Source organism: Podarcis muralis, chromosome 14 (assembly GCF_964188315.1).
Source record: "Podarcis muralis chromosome 14, rPodMur119.hap1.1, whole genome shotgun sequence".
In the NCBI taxonomy this organism is placed as follows: domain Eukaryota; kingdom Metazoa; phylum Chordata; class Lepidosauria; order Squamata; family Lacertidae; genus Podarcis; species Podarcis muralis.
Window position 1 is genome coordinate 30165744 of NC_135668.1, and position 21013 is coordinate 30186756.

Here is a 21013-nt window from a genome sequence, read left to right on the forward strand (position 1 = left end):
GCGGCATCTTGCTGCCTACTATAAGAAGAGGACGCTGGACTAGGTGGGTCCCATTTGGCCTGATGCAGCTGACTTAGGTTCTTACATCCGGACTGGACTGTGTCTGGGCAATACGTTGGCCTCCTTGATTCTGCAGCAGACCCTGGCCAGGGAGACCCAAACCAATCAATATGGATCAGCCAGAGGCGGCCTGTTAGCAGCCTGGGAGGTGTGAGGCAGGCCTGTGTCTGTGGCCAGGCACCTGCAACCCACCAACACCAAAGCTCTGTCTAGAGAACACAGCGGGACACAGCAAGTTTGCATAGTTCCAACATTTAATAAACTTTAATCTCTCTAGCGTTATATCCACATCCATTAAATTAAAAAAACAAAACAACTGGCCACAGGAATTGGCTCCTTGTTTAAATTACAAGAAATTATTTGTGCACCAAAAAAGTTATGATAGAAAACGAGTCCTGGGCAGCCCGTTCTTTCCCCTGCCCACAACTGCACAGCCTCCACCTCCGCCAGCAGCAGAGAGCAGGGAACAGACCCGGAGGGAGGGAGAGAGGCAGGCGAGGCGGGCAGTGCAACCCCAGGACCAGCAACAGATTGTCATCAAGGAGGAAGAAGAAGAGGAGGAGGAGGAGGGGGAACAAGGCACATGAGGAAAGATGGAAGCTCCAGTGACTTTGGGCAGATCCAGGGAGGGGCTGGGCACAGCTCAGTGGTCAAGCAGCAGCCGCGGCCCCCAGGCCCCCTCCCCGTGGCCCCAGAGGAATTCCTGCTCCTGCAGGAGGGAGGGCAGAGCCGCCCACCTTGGGTTGAAGAGACACACCCATGGCATCAATCGTCCATCTCAGCCCCAACTGTCACGGGTGGGGGCAGGGGAAGAGGAGGAGGAGCCCAGCTCACCTCCCAGTCTACCAAGGCATGGGTAGGCAGGTGGCCGGCTGCACAAGGAAGAGGCCCCAAACGGTGGCACAAGCTCCGTGGATCAGTGGGAAGGGCACGGAACGGAGCAGGAGAGGAGGAGTCAGGCTCTTATTGCTGCTGGCAGGGCAGAAAGAAGGCGACGGAGCTGAGGGCCTGTGCCACTTTGCCTCCCCCTGCCCCACATTGGACGGGGCACTCTTAGCCATGCCCCTGCCTGGAGACAAAGGCTTGAGGGGCTTTTCCTGCCCCTCCCCAAGCAGCGAGGAAGGCAGCCCCGTGCAGATGCCCCTCCAACCACAGCGGAGGCAGGCAGAGAAACTGGTTCAGTCTTTAAAAAATCACTTTGGCGAGTTAAAACCAGTGCCTAGGGTGCCTGGGCGCCTTGTCCTCCAGCAGCATCCTGGCCCACACGCAGAGTGCCTCTGTCCAAGGTCCCCACCCAGCCATGGGGGGGTGAGAGAGCAGACCGGTGCAGAGCCTCTGGCCCCTTGGTCTTGCCCCTGATGCGCCGGGGGGCTGCAGGCTCATCAAAGGGTGCTTTGGTCTCTGATGAAGGCAGTCCTCTCGCCCTCCTCCTCTTCCTCAGCCCCCTCCTGCCAGGCGTCCGAAGGCAGCCCCTTGTAGGCGATGATGCCTCCGCTCTCCAGCGAATACACCTTGACCCCGCGCAGGCACAGCCCGGAGCGCAGCTGCAGCACCAGGAAGACCAGGACGAAGACCAGGACGATGAAGGCACAGCTCAGGATGGCCACCACCACGGGCAAGCGGGAGGGGCCGCCGGCAACCTGCAGGCCCTCCCTGAGGAGGGTGGGTGAGGCCCGGCTGCTCTGGGTCTGGTGGGAGCACGTCTGCTCCTGGCTGTTGTAGTGGGCGTGGGCCGGGCAGGACAGACACTGGGTGGCTTCCGGGCCCAAGCAGGTGGCGCAGGACGGGTGGCAGGGCACGCAGAGGCGGGAGCTCAGCTGGGGCTCCAGAATGTTCTCCAGAGGGGGGGCCACAGTGCCCGGCGCAAAGGCAGGGGGGCACGTTTTGAGGCAGCTCTTCTGGTGGAGGTAGAAGCCCTCTTCGCACACTGCAAGGAGAGAAGGGGCAAGAGAAGGGGTCAGGCCTCCAGGCTCTGGAAGAAAAGGCATTCAGGCAGTGCCAAGGAGCAAGGTCCGCCCCTTACCTGCAGTGGAGAGAGGGTGTGGGGTCTCCTGTCCACACAGCCCCCTCTGTGGGGGGGGGGCCCTTTGCCCAGGGACATGGGCAGAAGATGGCATGGTTCCCATTTGCGCCAAACACATTGGACAGCTTATGAAAGCTGCCCTCTGTATGCCCAGTCACTCAGAGCAGTGCCTAGTGGGAGGAACCCTGGTGGCAACTGCAGAGGGCCTTCTTGATAGTGACACCCTCCCTGTGGAATGCCTTCCTTCAGATGACAGGGAGATAAATAATTACACAACTTTCAGAAGACACCTGAAGGCAGCCCTGTCCTGTATCATGAGGTTTTTAACGCTTGATGTTTTATGGTTTTAGATATGCTGTAAACCACGCAGAGTGGCTGGGGAAACCCAGCCAGATGGGCGGGGTATAAATAATAATAATAATAAAATAATTGTTGTTGTTGTTCAGAGCAGGGCTCCAGCATAGGCTTTTCGAGTGGAGCAGGTTTGGGAGCCAGTGGAGGTGTAGTGGTTGGACTATGCCCTAGGAGACCGGGGCTCAAATCTCTGCTCAGCTGTGAAGTTCCCTGGGTGACCTTGGGCCATTCGCTGCCTCTCGACCTCACAGGGTTGTTGTTGGAAGGGAAAGACTGTGGCGCCACCTTGAGCTCCTTGGAGAAACTGGTAGGATATGGATGCAATGAAACAAATAACTACAACAAAACTTACCCACGCAGGCCTGGCTGCTGGTCAGGGTCTTGCAGCCGCTGCTCTCAAACTGGTTGGAGAGGCTGGGGGGGTCGATGGCCGTCCCGTACAGAACCAGCGTGAACTTGGTGAGGGTGCCTGCGGGTGGAAGGGCAGAAGATGTGAGGAGGAGGCAGAGCTACCCAACCTGCCCTCCTCCCTGTCACTCAAGGAGTTGTGCCCTGGCACGCTCTGCTGCGCAACAGCCCCCAAGAAGGGCCTAACGCTGAGGAGCACTGGTTCCCAAACTGGGTGGTGGGATTACAGGGGGGGGAGGACGACACTAAGAGGCAAGGGGGTGACTTTCAGACTCTGAAAAGCTGGTATTGCTGGATCAAGGTCGTCTGTTTTGTGGAATTAAATTGAATAGTTTTAATCGGATTTTGAACAAAGGTGCAATTAATTGTTTTGAATGTTATTGTGTTATGATCTACCATTAAGGGGGTGGTGCAAACTGCTATTCTGAGTAATGCTTTTTGTAGGATAAGGGGGGGGCACTGGGAATCAGTTTATGGAACCAAGTTTGTGAGCCGCTGCTGTTGAGGCCACAGGTGGGGAAGGGGGCCACATTCAGGAGCTCAGCACAGCATCCCCATCCCTCCCTCCTTCTGTCCAGCCGGCAGCCTCTTAAACAGGCAGGGATGGCAGCTGGGGAAGCGCCCCCCCCCCCGCCTTTCTGGGGTTTCCGTCACAGGGAATTAAAACAGAGCAAGAGGGAATTAAACAGCTGTTGGGGTTGGGGGGGGCGGGAAGGGAAGGGAGGGAATGCCCACAGCTGGGCCCAGTAAGCAGGGGGAGGGAGGTCAGGCAGTGCTCCCGGGAGGGAGACCAAATTGCAGCTGATGTGACAAGGAGCAGAGGAAGCTGAGGGGGTGGAGAAATGACAGGTGGCTGTCACGGGGACTGGAGGGATTTGAGACAAGGGGCGGGGGGCACGGGATGGTTGGAATATTTTTCTTGCCACAACAAGTGGGTCTGGGCGTAGAGAAGTAGGTGCCCTTTCCCCGTTACCAAAATTGTTGGCTTCACTGGTGTTCTCAATCTCCAGCACCCACTCGCCAGTGGGGTCCTCGTCCCACGAATGCGTCGTCATGAAGGCCCAGTCATTGAAGCCGTCAGCCGAGTAGTCGTGGGGCCTGGGGAGAGGACAAAAGTGAGAGGCATTGGGGGGCAGAGCCCAGAGGCAGCTTCCCAGAAAGGAGTGGGTCCGGGGAAGGTAGGGGGCTTACCGGGCAGCCAGCAAGGTGGAGCGGGTTCCCATGGGACTGACAAGGTGGATGGCTAGGTCACCCCGGCGGTTGTAGGAGAGGGTGAGCCGGGCCTGGACATGCTCCAGCTGCCCCACATAGCTGGCCTTCCCCAGGCAGGCATCCACTTTCTGCCGCACCTCCAGGCGCTTCCCAATGTCCCTGCAGGAGGCAACAGGCACCCATGGTCAGGGCTGGAAGAGGATGTGAAAGGAGCAAGAGCCCTGCCACTCCCTTTCCCGCAGGAGCTGAGATCCCTAGCCTGGCTGGAGGAGGCTTTGCCAGCCAGCAGCAGCCTCAGAGGGCAAATTCTGCAAGGCAGAACTCTGGATAAAAAAAGGATTGCAGTGGGCAGGAATGCTGGGGCTGGCCTGCTCTAGCAAGGACCACCAACCCAGCCTCATCCCTGCTCCACCCCCTGCACCCTCTGATCCCCTGAGGTCCAGCACCACAGGACCACAAGGTGTTGTCCACTAGCAGCAAAATATCCAGAATTAGCCTGAAAAGCAAACTCCAGCCCGGTCCTTGGCACTCAGCAGTGTTTGGAGGGCAGGGCAAGAGATGGGAGCAGCCCCCGCTGCAGCAACACCCTGGAGAAAGGCAGCTCTGTCCTGTCCTTGAAAAGCCTCCTCTGTCTGGTTCATGTGGACGGATGGACACTCCCTCCCTCTCTCCCTCCAGCCGCTTCCAGCCAGTTCCAGTCCACGCCAAGGGAAGCTGCAGCCACCTCTCCTTCCCCGATTTCTAGGCCACTGCCCGTTTCAGATCAGATGCTCCTTAGGATTTCTACACATTGTCTGTGCGATGTTCAAACACAGACGACGCAATAGTCTAGTCCTCAAGGAGCCCGACGCCCCAAGCTCGTTTCACCCTCAGTAACTGGCCACATGCAGGCTGGCCCGAAGGAGGGCCTGACCCCAAACCCACCCCCTCCCCGCTCCACTGTGGGGACGCACTTTGGCTCGGTGAGGATGTCCAGGACACACTTCCGCTGAGGCCCCACCGAGGTCCAGTTCCTGGCAAGAGTCACCATGGCGCCGGCGTCCAGGAGTCCATAGCCGTACGAGTGGCTGACTGCAAGCAGAGGGAGGAAGAAAGGTGAGTGAGAGGCTCAGGACCTGCCCCTGCCACCACCCCAGAGTGGCATGTCCTTGGCAGGCGCCTGCTTACCTTTGCGCCCCACCCCGTTGGTGGCCCAGTCGTTGGTGTTGAGGTGGGCGGGCTTGGAGGTCTGCACAACCAGGTGCTGCATATCGCGCCAGGTCAGGTTCTTGCTGCGGAGAAGGAGCAGCCGTGTCTCACTGGAGAGGGCAAGGGTGCCAAACCCCTCATCTCCATCAGGGACCAAAGCAGCACCCGCACCGCCACAAGCCCTTCTCCCCTCCCTCCCGGCCCCCTTACTTTGCTTCCAGTGCCAGGGCAATGATCCCAGCCGCCAACGGGGCAGAGGCGGAGGTGCCTGTGTGGGACTCGGTGCACTTCTGCCTCAGGTCTGTAGTCACCTGGGGAGAAGGAGGAGGAGGCACAGGGTGATTGCCAGGTTGTGACCCAAAGCCTGCACCCAAACCCCAACCCCCCGTCAGGCTCGATGGAGACTCACGATCTGCTTCTCGTTCTGGCTGCCGCTGCTGTAGGTGGTGGCAAGGGTGGAGGAGCAAGCCTCGCTGTACCAGGGCACGTTCCCGTACTGGGTGGTGCTGCTGATCGAGAGGGTGTAGATGCTGTTGGTGTAGCCGTCGCAGTTGCAGCTGTCGTGCTCGCGCCCGCCATTCCCAGAAGCCCAGACGAAGATGGAGCCCAGCCCGTTGCGGCCCTGGGGTGGGGTGGGGACCAAGTCAGGCAGAGGCAAGACTAGGGGTGGAGGTGGGAGGCTTGGCAGCAGCCCAATCTCACCCCAAGGGCCACCCTTCCTCCTCCCCTGGCTGCAGACCACAGGCTCACCTGGCTGACGCCCCGGTAGAAGGCCTCTTCAGCCAAGCGGGCCGGGCCGTCCACCGTCTTGCCGTCGTCCTCAGGGCCCCAGCTGGCGCTGTAGATGTGGATGTGGTTGGGGTTGAGGCCCAGGGAACGGGCCTCCACAGCATCCGTCACCTCTCCATCCAGCATGCGGACACCTAAGATGATGGCACAGATGGACATCACTAATGGCACTGCTCTGGTCTGCCTTGGCGGGGTCCCACCGGGAGTCCTGTGCCCAGTTCTGGGCACCACAGTTTAAGGAGGGTATTGACAAGTTGGAAGAGGTGCTTAAGAGGGTGACAGAGATGATCAAGGGTCTGGAAGCCAAGCCTTATGGGTAATGATGGAAGGAGTTAGGTATGTTTCACCTGGAGAAGGGGTGATATGGGAGCCAACTTCAAATATCTGAAGGGCTGCCACATGGAGGAATGAGCAAGCTTATTTTGTGATGCTCCAGAGTGTAGGACCCAAACTAACGGATCCAAATGACAAGAAAGGAGACTATAAGAGCTGTTTGACAGGGGAACGACCTCCTGTTCCTTTAAAAGACATCTGAAGACAGCCCTGTTTAAGGAAGTTTTTAATATCCAATGCTGTATTGTTTTTAACACTCAATAGGGAGCCGCCCAGAGTGGCTGGGGAAACTCAGCCAGATGGGCAGGGTATAAATAATAAATTTATTATTATTATTTATTATTATTATTATTATTATTATTATTATTATTATTATTATTGCTGCTTTGCAGGGGGGTTGGATTAGATGACTCTCGGGGTCCCTTCCAACTCTACAATTTATGATTTCAGGCCCCCTCTGGGCAGCTAACCCAGTGTGAAAAGCTGGATGAGGAGTACAGCCCAAAGCGGAGACAATGCCCTCCTCACCTCCGATCTTGGCGTTGTAAGCAACACCTACACCACAGATGCCATTGTTTGCCACGGCAGCTACTTCGCCTGCACACCGAGTACCATGCCTGTAAGAAGGAGAGAGGGAGGTCTGACTTGAGCTGGGTGGGGAGGGACTGGTAGCCATACATTAGAACAGGGAGAAAACAGGGAGCAGGGGACAAGCAAACCTGCCCCAAACTTCTCTCCCTCTCAGTGCAGCCTGAACAGTCAGGGTTCAAATGGGCAAAGGCGGGGAGGGGGACAAAGGGGGGAAGTGCAGCATTCCCAGGGGGTAGGAAGCTCCATCCACCTTTCCTTCTGCACAGCGCCGTTCCCAGCCCACATGTCCCCAGCGACTGAGCTTCCAGGACTGAGCAGAAGTGGTGTTCCTCTTTCCCTACCCAATATCTCCCATCCCTACCCAACCTCTCTCCGGAAAGGCTCCCCACCTGTTGTCATTCATTTGGGTGTAACGCGGCTGAGGGTCTGAATCCTGATCGTTCACATCAAAGCTGGCGGCAGGATCCTGAAGGAAGGAAGAATTACAGTATTGTAGAGTTGGGAGGGATCCCGGGGGATCCCTCTAGTCCAACTACCTGCAATGCAGGAATCGCAACGAAAGAGCCCAGCACCACCTCTTTCCCCGCTGGAATTGCCCTCCCCACAATCACATTTTCTGCACCAGCAGTAAACTCCCAGTTCCGAAAGCTCCAGTTGTGACCCCAAGAGTCCAGAAAGGACCACTGTTCCACATGTGATGCAAAGTGGTGCTGCAAGTAGCCACAACCAAAGGCTGAATTTGCTTGGCTCATTCCATCACAGGCAGGGCTTGATGGGGCTCAGGAGGACTCTGGGATTTTGTTACTGCTACAAAGCTTCCCTCAGCTTGCGTGCAAAAGTGGCCTCAGCTTGGATGGGAGGGGGTTGTCCCAGGAAGACTCGCGGCCCCTTCTACCAGCCCTGCAAAGTGGGCACGGCATGCGCCAAGGGAGCCCGCTCACATCCCACTCACGTAGTTGGCCTCCAGATCCGGGTGGTTCTTCTCAATGCCGTCGTCCAAGATGGAGATCACGATGCCACGCCCCGTGTAGCCCTGCTGCCAGGCCTCCCGCACGTTTAGGTCTCGCTGGTTCCCATTGGACTGGAGGGCAAAGGTGGGGGGAGCAGAAAGCTAGTCAGCACAGCCAGTAGGGCAACTCTAAAGGCTAAGGAGCCGTGGCAGTGTTTCGTCACATGGGGGTGGGGGAGGCAACCATCTCTAACTAGACCCCAGATGCCTGGCTCACAGAATCATAGAACTGCAGAGTTGGAAAGGACTCCAAGGGTCATCTAGTCCAACCCCCTGCCATGCGGGAACTACAGCTAAGTCTTTAAGGAAGAATCTGTAGCTGAGCATTGGGGAATGCTGGCTGCTGCTCCCTTCACTACCCCCTCCCATTTTCCTGGAAAGTGGCAGGATCAAGCCCCACATATTCATTGGGGCAGGAGAATGCCAGTTCCAGCCTCTTGGCCCTACTATTCTATGCTATGCAAAGAGGACTCTACAGTGGGGAGGAGGGGTGGGGGAGAATCTGCTCTGCAGCAACACCTCCTTCAACGCCTGACAAGTCCCCAGTTGGAAATGGACCGTGAAAGACCCCCAGCTTTGGGGGAGAAACACTGGCACAAAGAGAACGTGCTGGGAGACAGCCTTCTCTGTAGTGGCCCCTAAAAGCTGTGGAACTCCCTCCGCAAAGAGGTTCGCCTGGCACCTTCATTGCACAGCTTCTGGAGAATGCTGAAGACACACCTCTTTCCTCTGGCTTCTGATTCTTATGGTGGGAGGTTGTTTTAAATTATTTGTAATGCAGGCAACTCCCAATTTACACGGGGATTATGTTCCGAGGCACTGCCCGCATCAGTGAAATCACATATACTTGAAACATCATTGGAAATGCCTGCAAACGCCCTCTAAACCAGTCTTTCCCACACTTGGGTCTCCATCTGTTTTTGGACTACAACTCCCATCATCCCTAGCTAGCAAGGCCAGTGGTTAGGGATGATGGGAATTGTAGTCTGAAAAAAACAGCTGGAGACCCAAGTTTGGGAAACACTGCTCTAAACCTATGGAAACCCTTGAAAAACCAGCACCACTTACCAGACCACCAAAATCCACCACAATCACTCCCTCCAAACCTCCTTTCTCAAATTCAAACCCTCCACAGGCCTCAAAGGTCAGTGCAAAGGCTTGTGGGATTTCTGGGCACTGTTTCTGGGCTCTCTGAGGGCCCATTTTTGCTGTTTTAAAAGTCACTTCCGGGTTTGGTGTAATGCATGTGTATGCAGTCCTGCTGAACACGCGTAAACTGAGAGTTGCCTGTATTGTTTTTAATGCTATGACCTGCCCTGGGACCTTAGGGTGAAGGGCAAGTAATAAATAAATTAGCAACAACAACAGCAATTATGTTGCCCCATTGTTTAGGACAGAATCCGGATGGTGCCCCTCAGTGGCCTCTGGGAGCTCCTGGCAGTCCAAGGGCCGGGGCAGATTCTGTTCCGGGGCGGTGGCAGCTCCTGTGAGCTCAGTCATGGAGGGGGCTTTGTTCCCAGGCTGCCACTAATCCTCCAGGCAGGGAGGGAGGGAGTGATTAACTCTGTGGGAGGGGATTAGCAGTCACATCAGGGCGCCCTTGCCCAACCACCATGTGGGTGGAAGGGCATGGCTGGCAGCAGCCCTGGGGAGGGCAGAATCCAGTGCCTGTTGCCTGGTGGCTTCTGCTTCCCTTCATCATCACGCCCCCCTCCCCTCCCACTTACCAGGTACCACTGCTGAGGGAACTTGGGGTCTGAGGGCTCCAGGAAGGTGTCCCGCTTTGTCCGGCGCTTGGACACCTGCTGCTCCAGCCAGTGCACCTGGGGAGGCAAAAGGCAGAAAAGGCACTTAAGGGCAGCCTCCCAAGTGCACCCTTGGGTGCAAGGAGCAACCAGGTCCCCATGGAGGTGGCTGGCGGGGGCACAGTTGCTGGCAAGAATGACAGGATGCTTTGTGGAAAGATCTTGGCACCTGCAGGGGTGAAGCTCAATTCAGCCACGCACAAAGTGGACTCTCGAACCCCACAACGCCCAGGAGGACCAGGGTCAGTCAGGCCAGGGACATCCTTGGCCAAATGTGGAGGGGACCCATCCCTTCCCCTATTGCCACCCATAGGAAGACCAGAAGGACTCAGGCAGCCACCAAAATGCCTGGCAGGGCTCCACCCTCTCATCTCTTTCTTGGACCAAGTCAGGCCAGTGGCCCACTTAGCTCAGCGTTGTCTGCACTGACTGGCAGCAATGTTGCAGTTATTGCAGTGTCAGGCTAGGATTCAGTTCACATCCCCAGGCATGAGGCTCACTGGCTGGCCTTGGGCCAGTTGCTGTATTGCCCAGCCTGCCTCCCAGGATTGTTGAGAAGGTGATGTGGCAGGAGACACCCTGGAGGAAGGGAAGGGTAATGAAGAGCCAGAATTGCAGAGGAGGAGGTGGCCCAGACAGGCTGCTAATCCCCTGGGATTTCTTCTGCAGCCCAAAATGGAACCAGGCTATCAGGCCCATCTGGTTTAAAACCAGCCTGATTGGACACCCTCCACAGCCTATCCCAGAACCGGCCCCAGGCCATGTGCAGAGCACAAAAGTGCCCAGTCGAGGCATGCTGGAGGCAGAAAGCCGCTCTGCTCTCTCCACCGTGGGAGCTCAGCCAGGAGCCAACCCCAGCTGTCTCCAGGAGAAGCGGGCACCAAAGCCCTCCAGTGCATCAGGTCTGCATTGACCAGAACCAGGGCTTCTGTGCTCTGTAGCACCCCCATGGTGACTGCCTCTCACTTGCAACAGGTTCCCTGCTTCTGTGGACTCACCTGTGGCTCTCTGCCCAGATAGCTGTGGTGGGACCGGTGTGGGGAGAGGGAACGCTTGGCCACCCCTCGGTGATGGAAGTGGTAATAGTCTCCAACGATCTAGGGTGGGGGAGAAAGGAGGAATGAATGAGGCAAAAAAATCTCCCATGTGTCGGTCCAAGCAGGGCAGCCCGTGATAGCACAAGGCAGAGGTCCCATCCAGGGGAGGCTCCCCATGGGCCAGTATAGCCCCACATGCTGGCACCCAGTTACATGGAGGGGAGGGAGGAGAGGCCAAATCCAGGAGCTCCTCTCCCCCCCCCCGCCCATCCCCATGAGGGCCACCAGCTGGCTCCTGCTCCTTCCCCACATGCTGCCTGCAGGGCCTGGCTAAGATGCTAAGAAGATTCTGATGTAAATCTCTAATCTTTAAACAAACCCCTCAAAAGAAGGGCAGGGCGAGAGCAGCAGCTCCTCAAGTGACCTCGTGGCGCTGGGCCCAAGTGGCAGAGAGGAGGAGGAAGGAAAACGGCAGCTTGCTGGCTTCCCTAGAGATGGCACAGGAGGAGGAGGAGGAGGGGGAGAGCTATGCCAAGCGGACACTTGAGGGACTCCCACCTAAGCCTTGCCAGCGACAGGCTCCTACTCCCTTCCAGCATCCAGTGTGCAGCCTCCCAGGTGACAATTTCTGAAGGTCCCCTCTCATTTCTCACACCCACACTCTTAGCGGGATATCAAATCCAAACTCTTATTCTTAGCAGGGCACAGACCACCACTGCAGGCAAAGGCAGGAGGATCGGGTATGCCAGCAGGTCAAAAGGGTTGCCCTCTGTGAAGAGGAAGCTCAAGGGAAGGAAGAAAGCGGGCATGGAGGTCCCACAGCAATTGTGGTTGACCCATCTTGCCCTATTCTCTTCTTGGCTGCAAGGCTCACAGGGGAAGTCCCTTTTAGCCTAGCCAACCTCACAAGGTTACTGCGAGGATGAAAAGAGGGAACTCCACGACCACCATGGAATTGTCTTTGCTTGGAGAAAGACAGATACAGGAGTATTTATCAGCGTCCACAGCCCAACAGCAGCCCCTAGCCCCCAACAGACCCCTTCACCAGAGTCTCCTCCCAGGACACTTTCAGCCTGCACATTCCAGGGGCTGAAGCCTCCACTCTCAACGCTCAATTGCAAAAAAAGGGGTCGTGCAATTCCCCCCTCCCCAGAAGACAGCTGAAGAGAATTGCAGGGCATTTTGCCATGGAAACAAGGGCTTAAGTGTAAGGGGACACCAGCTCCTGCCCCAAGAATTGGCACTGTGCCAGCGGTGGGGGCAATTCACAGACAGAGCGTCACTGCCAGGCAGAGAGGAGAGGGAGGTGCCCCACCCTGATGGGCTCCAGCCTTAGCAAGGAGAGGCTCTTCTGGTCCCCCAGCCCCTTGCTGAATGCAGCACAAGCCCTCAACTGGGCAGCTGGGGCCAGCCCCAGGTCTTCAAGGAAGGGACTCCCCTCTTCCCAGATCCCTTTGCCTTCTTCCTGGGAGTGCCTCAGAACCCCGAGCTAGTTGTTGCCTGCCCCACGCCTGGCTGTGCACCAGGCCCTGGCTCCCTGCCCTATTTTCCCCAAAACAAACAGGATTCCCCTTCGCAGGGCCTCTTGCCTTGGCTGCTGCCCGCAGGTGCCAGCACCACAAACCTGCTCAGCCTGCCCTAGGAAGGAGCCAGGAGCCACAACGGGCACATAGGGGGTACAGCGGCACAGGCCAGCGCAGGAAGGAAGAAGCATGATCCACAGAGGACTGACACCCCACTCCTTAGCTTCACTCCTGGGCCTTAGGCTGCGCCGGACTGAGCCCTGGTCCATTCCAGTTGTGCCAGGGGCAAAACATTCCTCACAGATGAACAAAAGGAATTTCACTGAACAGCTTCTTTCCTGCCTCCGGAATCAAAGGTCCAGTGGCAGAGAGAGCCCACTTCTGCATGACTACCTCCTCCACGTGCCCCCTGCCCCAGGGGTCTTGGGTTTTCTGCAGAGTATTCTACCCCTCCACCCCAGCCCAACTGAGCCTGAGCCCCAGCCTGCTGCACAGCACCTCCCCTCACTGGGCTCACAGGATCTGACCAGGACTGGAAGGGTAGGATGTTCTGCAAAAGCTCACCACCCGGAACAGAAGACTCTGTTGCCATGTCGTCTGCCAGAACCCACATCCAGCTCCAAAGGATAGTTCAACCCCCAGAAATTGCAGCAGGGAAAGTTTGTTACCTAGTGTGCAAGGCCAGGATGCCTGGCTCTCATTGCCTGCACGGTGGAGACCTTGAGTTGGCGAGGGAGGAAGCGGTGAAGGGGCAATTGCAACCAGGGGCTGGCAAATGGCAAGCAGCCTGGATTGATCCTCATGCGAAGAAGAAGACCAAAGTGTGATAGAAGTTTATAAAAATCATGCATAGCGTGGGGGAAAGTGGGTAGAGCAAGTTTTGCTCCCTTCTCAACACTAGAACTCATGCATGGACATCCAATAAAGCTGACAGTTGGAAGGTTCAAGACTGATAAAAGAAAGTCATTCTTCACGAAATTTAGCTATGGAACTCATGCCCACAAGAGGCAGTGATGGCCATCAACTTGGATGGCTTTAAAAGAGGATTGGGCAAATTCAGGGAGGAGAGGGCAATCAGTGACTACTAGCAGGGTGGCTATGCTCTGTCTCCACAGTTGGAAACCACAGGAGTTGAGAGTTGCCCTTGTGCTCAAGTCCTGCTTGCAAGTTTCCCAGAAGGGGCACCTGATTGCAGGACGTTCACTGTGAGAACAGAAAACTGAATAGATGGGCCCCATTTGGCTTGATCCAGCAGGTTCTTCTTACGTTCTTAGCTCCAAAGGAACAGCTTGTTTTGTCCCCCAAAGATGCTCTAGCAGGCCAAGCCCCCGTCCTGCCCCCCAACCAAGCTTCACTCTGGAGTCAGGGCTTTTCAAGACTATGCCATGTTTTCTAGGCATAGGTACACACTTTCTAGGTCCATGTGGTTTTTTGAGTGTGTTTCACCGCTTCCCCTGGGAAAACCCACTGTTTACTGTTGAATTGGAACAAATGGTAATCAGTTTTTCCACGGATTCCCTTTTGCTCCAATTCAGCAGTTTTTCTAAGGGTAGCGGCAACACATACATATAAAATCACTTGGACACGGACCTAGAAAGTGCAGGCCTGTGGCAGGAAAGTGTGGTGCAGAAGGAAGTCTGGGTGAGCCCTTAAACAGTTGGTGAGCTCAGCAAGTGAGGAAGCCTCTGGGCCTCCCTCTAAGGCGGCCATATGACCAGGAGATGAGGTGGGAATGGGGTGCTGCACCTCCCTGTCAACATGTCAAGTGCTTTCAACAGAGCCAGCCCCAAAAGAGCTGGACTCCCTCATCTCCCCCTGGAGCAAGAGATCCAATCCATCCCGAGTGCCAGCCCCACCCTGCAGTCAGCCCTGCCTTAGGTGGGCTTCAGTGAAGCTCATCAGCCCCGTTGTCAATGCTGGTCAATGCCACGTCTTCCCACTCCAGTCAAGGGTGAAATGATTCAAGAGTTGCAGGGCAGCAAAGAGCGTGGCATGAAATCCCACCGGATGAGAACAAGGGGTGGCCTCAAGGTAGGCAAACAGCCCCAGGGCACACAGTGTCCAATCCCACATGCAGGTGAAGTGCAAACAGCCTCAGGGGGCAGGCTGTGCTTTTGACCTTTCCAAATCTGCCCAGAAGATGATGCAACTGGCAACTCCATGCCTGATGCCAAGCAAAGCTTGCATTAGTCGTGTGTCAACACAGGGCAGCTGGGCCCACCACCACCTCCAAGATACGAGGCTCCTGGGGCAAAGAGAGCCAACCAGCCACCAGCAAAAAGTCACTTTTCAAGAGGCAGCAACAAATGCCCTTTTGTAAGGCGCACAAACGTCACCTTTCCACCTGTAGGGAGTTTAACTGAAGCACATTCAACTAGAAAGGACAAGGAAAAAGGTAGAGCAGCCTGCCGCCACTGGAGCCACATTCTACCTTCAGCACATCAAGCAGCACCTCCCACCCACCACAGCCAGCCCCTCTGCAGAGCACATGAAAATATTCTGCCAAAGGCCTACAAAAAACTCAATGCAACTCCTGAAAGCAAATTGAACTATAGGTTGTAGGAGAAGGAAAACCAATCATATGACACCATAGTCGCTGGCCAATCCCACCTGGGCAAACATTGGTTCCTCATCCCAATCTCAGCTAGCTCTGAACTCCCAACAGACTTTCCCAGGTGGAGTTTCCAGCTCGCCCACCACAGCCAAGCACCCTGCCTCTATTGTTAGCACCTCCCAGTGCCTCCATGCATGGAAAAGAGCCCCTCTCCCAGACCCCAGCAATGAGGAGAGCAGCAGGTCTGCCTCAAACCCCAGCAAGGCTCTTGGCTTCAGCATTTGTTTCATGCCCTTCTAAAGGCAGCACCACCACACCTGGCCTTCTTCTTTACCCCTTCCAAGCCCCGAATCAGGGGCTGCTCCCTCCCTTAGCCCATTTCAGCTTCCCTTCAGGTTTGGGGTTGCACTAGCTCCAGGGAGGCTGCAGGCGTCACTCACCGGGCCCAAGTTGAGGAATCCATGCTTCTTGGCCAGCCGCTCCGCTTCCTGTGGCCCAGCAGGGACTAGGACGGCCCAGGTGTTGGTGTAGACGTGCTGGCCAAGCACTTCTCTGGCCAGGAGAGCTAGGGCCCCAATCAGAGTCCACAACAACAGCAGCCAGGGTGGCCTCAGATCCATGAAAGCCGGGAAAGGGGGGAGCCCAGGGAGCACCTCAAAGCAGGCCTTCACTCTGCCGCCCAGCAAGCCCCCAGTCAGTCCGAGGCAGCATCAGGGCTAGCGGTCAGGAGAGGGAGAGCAGGAGGCAAACCTCGAGGGTGTCACCTGCGCAGCACCTGGGGAGAGAAAAGGAGAGATTCAGATCCTGGACAGAGACTAGCAAAAGGTCAGGATGGTGATGAGGAGCCACACACAGACCTGCTCATGGGCACCTCAGCACAGGCTTGATGTGCCACCACCCCAAAGGTCTGTCCCACACCCCAGGATGCAGAGAAGTGTGACAAGTAAGCTGTTCCTGCACCCAGCATGCTGAGATCCCTTCCCAGAGCTCTTTGCCCCCCAATGACCATCAGGTGCCTCCTCGTCCCCTCCCTTAACCCTCCCCAGGAAAAGGGCCCTGCTCCCAAGAGCTGAAGAAGCTGCATGTTCAGGAGGGGCGGGGAACGTCCAGGGCTCTTTTGGCCAGACAGGCACTCATCCACTTGGGTGGCCTAGCAGGGCTGAAAACTCCAACAGGAGGCTCCTGGGCCAGGCTGGCCCCGGGGGCAAACTGACAAAAAGAGCTCCTCTACCTACTTCACAGGCCTTGAGCGAAGAGAGAGGCTGGGCTGCAGCTGAACTACCTGGGAGTGACCCAAGGAAGCCACGGTTTAGGGAAAGTTTCAAGGCCGGGAGGCTCTGACTCGGGTTCTTGAGCAGCCAAGAAGGGATCAGCCCCCCACACCCATTGCTGAGGCAGCTTAACCCTCCTCTAATCAGAGGCTCTGGAATCCTATGAGGGGGCGAAGAATGTGCAATTAGACTTTGGCAAACTGTATTTGCATATGGTTATCGGCAACTGTGAACTGTCCTGGGATTATTATTTTTAATTGAAGGGGTATAAAATATCTGAAGCAGATACTTGCAGAATGTGGAAATTTGCAGTTCCGCATTTCCCACACTTCTTTGGAAAGCTACTGAGAAGGCAGAGGTGGTGCTTATGGAGACACAAGTTAAACAGGGGTCAACAAGTCTGCAGAGATGGGCAGGGACCAACAACGCCCACAAATTACCTCCTCAGAATCCCTCCTGCAACACTTGGGGAAACTTAAAGCTCTATCTAGCCCTGGGCTGTCACCCCAGTTCCACCTCCCTATGCTGATCTGTCAACCTTCTGCACCAAGGCAGGCAGAGCGCAAAGTGCTCCACTCACCTCCCAGGGACACAGAAAGCGAGGGAATATCAAAAAGGCACACTTGATAGAGGGTAGGTGGGTGAAAGAACAAGAAGAACCTGGGACTCAGGACCACTGTGAGGCCAGCCATGCAGCAGACAGAGACTACAAAGCACTCCATTGTTGGCTTAGCAATAAGGAACTTAGACTTTGGAACAGAACCTGAAGGATCATTTGCTCTCTGCAAGGCCAGAGTCTCCTCTCTTCCAAGTCACCCAAACCCTCATGCCAACAACACATGACCAGAAGTGACCCAAGGTGGGACGGATCAGAGGTGAGCTTCCGTACTACCAGTTATGAAGCTGCTGTTGCTGCCACCACCAGAGTCAAGCCTTTGGTCCACCTGGCTCAATATGGCTTCCTCCAATGGGCAGGGTCTCAGGCACAGAGGACGGTCTTTCCCAACAGCACTGGCCACCTGCTCCTGCTCCTTGGAGATGCTGCTGGGAACTGAACCCAGGAGATTCTGCAGGCACAGCAGCTGGTCTGCCCCTGAAGCAGAATCCAGTCCCCTGAGATCACGGTCTCCAGCAGGCTTGGCCGCTCCCCGCAGATGGCAACCAGTTCCTAACACATGCACCCTGTGCCATCAGCTGTGCTCCTGGGTCCTTTATGACCTGGCCCTTCTAGGTCGGTCTGTGGCCAGGGCTGCTCTGCCACATCTAAAATCCTGACAATAAAACTTGTTCATTGAAACAATGCTGCAAAACGAGGGGCCCTCAAGACACTGCTAAACAACTCCCATATGGCTAAGGGGAGGGACACAGATGTTGCCCCGCATGCCTCGCTCTATGGGAACAAGCTTATTCCTTTAACTGAGGGGCCCAGAGGGATAGGGGAACAGAAGCAGCTCCTGTGGTTCAATGCCAGGAAGTTTTGAAATGCCATAAAGAGGAGAGGGAGTGGCAGCTGCATGCCAGGCCAGGCCAGGCAGGAGGAGATGGAAGAGTCTGTCTGAATGGAAAACCAGAGGAGTTTCCATCCCCAGGCAACAAGGCAGCAGAAGAGTGTCTCTTACAGCAGGAAGGGAAGTGAGTTAACCCTTAGAGGTATGCAAACCCAAACTCATGACACACCACAAAAGCCTCATCTTCTTTGGCGATCACTTGTAGCCGAGTAAAATTGTCTTCCATGAAAACGGTCTTAACAAGGAGTCTGTAAGTGACTGTGGAGGCCAAAGCCTCATACCATGACCCAGAGAGAAGGTGGCTTAGGGACTTTCATCCTGTGACCTCTTTGGGCACAGCAACAAACTGGGCAGAAAACCAACAACCACGCTATGTCCACAGGCAGCTTAAGAAAGAGCACTGGGGTGGGAGAACGGTTGACATCTTCCCTCCAGAGCCAGTTGGAGAGCTTCTCCAGCCAGACTCAGGTACACCTGGCTAAATCCCTCCCACTCCCGCCTCAGCCTCCAGCACACTCGGAGTCCCCTGAAGACACAGACCCACACACATCAGCTTGCCCCACACGAGCCCAGGCACATGAAGAGGCCACCTGTGCCCTGGGAACATCCGCTGAGCCTTCTAGCCCCAGGGAGACTGCAAGCAGGCAGAATCCAGGCGCTCTTGCGACAGCACACCTACAGAGGGAAGGGCTGGGGAAAAGAGCACCCAGAAGTGGCGAGGACTATGACAGCATCGACTCATTTCCTTAGAAGCGGGAGGACAGTGCAGCTGGACAGAAAGCAGTCAGCCTCGCCAGCTCAGACGGCAGCCGCCACCCCCACCTTCCCGGTGGAAGCTAAGCGGTGGCCTTGTATTCTCCCCCCCTACCCTAGGACAACTCCAGAGTAGCCAGGTCCCCCGTATGGTACCCCAAGATATTGGCAACCCACTTCTCTCTGCTTATTAAATGGAGGTCCAATCCGTGGGACCCTCTCCCCCGTTTCATAGGGGGCGGGGAAGTGGTCCGGGGGAACTTTCTCGGGGCAGCCGGGCCGTCGCTTCCGTCGGGAAGGCCACGTCCACGCCGACTTCTGCCTGGCCCCCCAGCGCAGCGCAGCTGGCCGCCCAGGCTCGTCTGGCAGGCAGGGTGACTCACGCCTCCCCTCGCCGCGGTTAAAGACGGAAAGCCGGAGGAGACGGCGAGGGAGGAAAACAAGCCACGCCAAAGGGGGGAGGTTGCCCTTGGGGGTTCCTGCCGCCGACAGGCCCGGCTGAAGACGGCCTCGGGAATGTGCCATGCCCCGAGTGGGCATTGCTCGGGGAGGCCGGCAAGGGCCAGGCGCCACCTGCGCCGCCTCCCGGCGACCTCAGACTACTCGGCTTCAAGCGTCACGGCCGCGCCGTCGGGAAAGACCTGGCCGAGCACTTCTCCAGTCAGGGCGTCGAGGAAGCTTCCCTCGGGAAGGGCCCAGGCGGGTCGAGCGAGAAAAACCCCGTCCCGTCGCCTCCAGGGGGACGGGCAGCAGCAGCAACAGGGCGGACGGACCGACTGCTAGATAGCTCGCTTCCCCCCCCCCGGCCCCTGCCCGAAACACCGGCCGCTGCCTTACCGGGCCGCCGCCGGCTGCTCCTCTCCTCCGAAGGGTTCCTGCGTCTGGCAGCGCCCGCCCGCCCCGTCTGGCCCCTTTATGGGCGGCGGCAGGAGCAGCGTCACCTAGACGGGAGGGAAGGACCGGGAAGCCCAGCCCGGAGGAGCCCCCGCCCCGCGGGCAGCAGCAGGAGGCGGAGGCGCAGCGCTTGTTTACTCCCAGGAACCGCCGGACGGACCGGAGAGGGGGCGGCCCTCTACGGCTCCTCCTCCCGACGAGGGGCACCGAGAGCGCAGGCGAAAAGGCAGGCAGGCAGGGAAGCGGGCGGGCGCCCCCGGATGCCGTCACTCCCGACTGCAGCAGCGAGCAGGAGAGGCGGGCCTTCTTTGGGCCCCCTGCCCGCTTGCCCGAGAGGAGGAAGCGCCCCCCGGGCGGGCGGGCGAGCAGAGAAAAGGAACCTGGAAGCGCCTTTGGGCCGCCCCATCTGCCAGCAGCCACGGCGATTCCAAGGCCGGCCCTTCGCCTGTGCCAAGCCTGCGGCTCTTGGCTTGGCCTGGCCTGACCGCGGCTCCCGGGCTTGGCCCGAGCGCTTCCCGTGCATGAAGCGTGTGATCGGTCCTCTCCGGAGCGCTGAGCAGCTGGCCTCTGGGCACCCGAGCAGGTCACCGGAATCCTGCGCAGCTTAGCAGCAGCAGCGCCGGCCTCGGCCGCCGATTTTATGTGCCCTGCGAGGGCAGCTGTTTGTTACTTTTATGCTTTTACTGCCAGGGATGGGACGAAGTGCTTGTGCCAAAACAACTTGGCTGCCCTGGGCTCGCTTATCCCCCCAGAACGTCAGACGAGCCCTGCTGTGTCAGATCAGACCCGCATCTAGCCCAGCAGGTGAACCGTCTTTCCTCTCCCTCCCTTGGCAGGTAGCTGCCCGTTTCTTCCCCATCCGGTCCCCTGTGGTTCGTCTTCCTTCAACCAGAAATCAGACGGGTGGGACGGGGAAGCTCAATTGCACTTCTCATGGCTCCACCTTTTTGTTAACTTTCAGACTTCCGTGGGCTTTCTAGTTTGAAGTGGCAACAGTTAATTTGTGCCTAGTTGGCACCTCTAGAGCTGCCAGCACGAGGGACCCCCCCTCCTCCTTGTTATGGCCACCCCCACCCTGCGGGCAGGCGAGCAGAGAGATGCTCCAGAGATGCTGGAGGGTGGCGGGTTCATCAGGCACCCCCTCACATACAGCGTCTGTGGCCTAAAATGTGATGTCCAGAAGCAAAGCACAGAGTTCTAAGCGGAAAGTGGGACAGAGCAGAGAGCTGGTTTCTGCTGGGAGTCAGTGCTAGTCCTGTTGTGCTCAAAGGAAGGGGGCCAAAGGGTCCTAGCCCTCCTCCCTTGCAAAGCTGGCAGGCCTGAGAAAATGAAGGTGGCTGCAGTCCTAGGCTTAGTTTATGTCCATAATTTATATCCTGCATCTTCAGCATTCCTAGAATTCTAAGGGACTAGTAAGAATCAAAAAGCACAATTTAAATAAAACATTAGAAAGTAAAACACCAAAATAATTCAACAAACTGAAAAAGCAACTGTCAGTTTAAATAAATGGTAAAATCAAACACTTCTGCCACCTCCAATATGCCAGCTCAAATGAGAATCAGATCCTATCAGTGTTCTTAACTGGAGTTGTGATGCTGTTTTGGTTGATCTGCTGTATGTACTGTATTTTGCATTTGTTGCATCATGCTTTTACAATATATGTTAATGTTGTAGCAGTCTAGGAAAACCAACATGCTTTTG

The 21013-nt window shown here is 56.6% G+C and overlaps 1 protein-coding gene across 1 annotated transcript; it reads right to left on the reverse strand.

Annotated features, from left to right (window-relative positions):
- Positions 1-296: 296 nt before the first annotated feature.
- FURIN (furin, paired basic amino acid cleaving enzyme) lies at positions 297-19361 on the reverse strand. Its single transcript, XM_028706161.2, has 16 exons — positions 19256-19361; positions 15327-15661; positions 10771-10869; positions 9695-9790; positions 7911-8039; positions 7348-7424; positions 6896-6984; positions 5996-6168; positions 5655-5867; positions 5456-5556; positions 5225-5328; positions 5011-5128; positions 4037-4216; positions 3819-3943; positions 2790-2906; positions 297-1987 (listed from the first exon to the last, which is right to left on the reverse strand). Exons 2-16 carry the CDS (start codon positions 15504-15506, stop codon positions 1443-1445), a joined length of 2346 nt encoding a protein of 781 aa, XP_028561994.1. The 5' UTR covers positions 15507-15661; positions 19256-19361; the 3' UTR covers positions 297-1442.
- Between the last annotated feature and the right edge of the window lie 1652 nt (positions 19362-21013).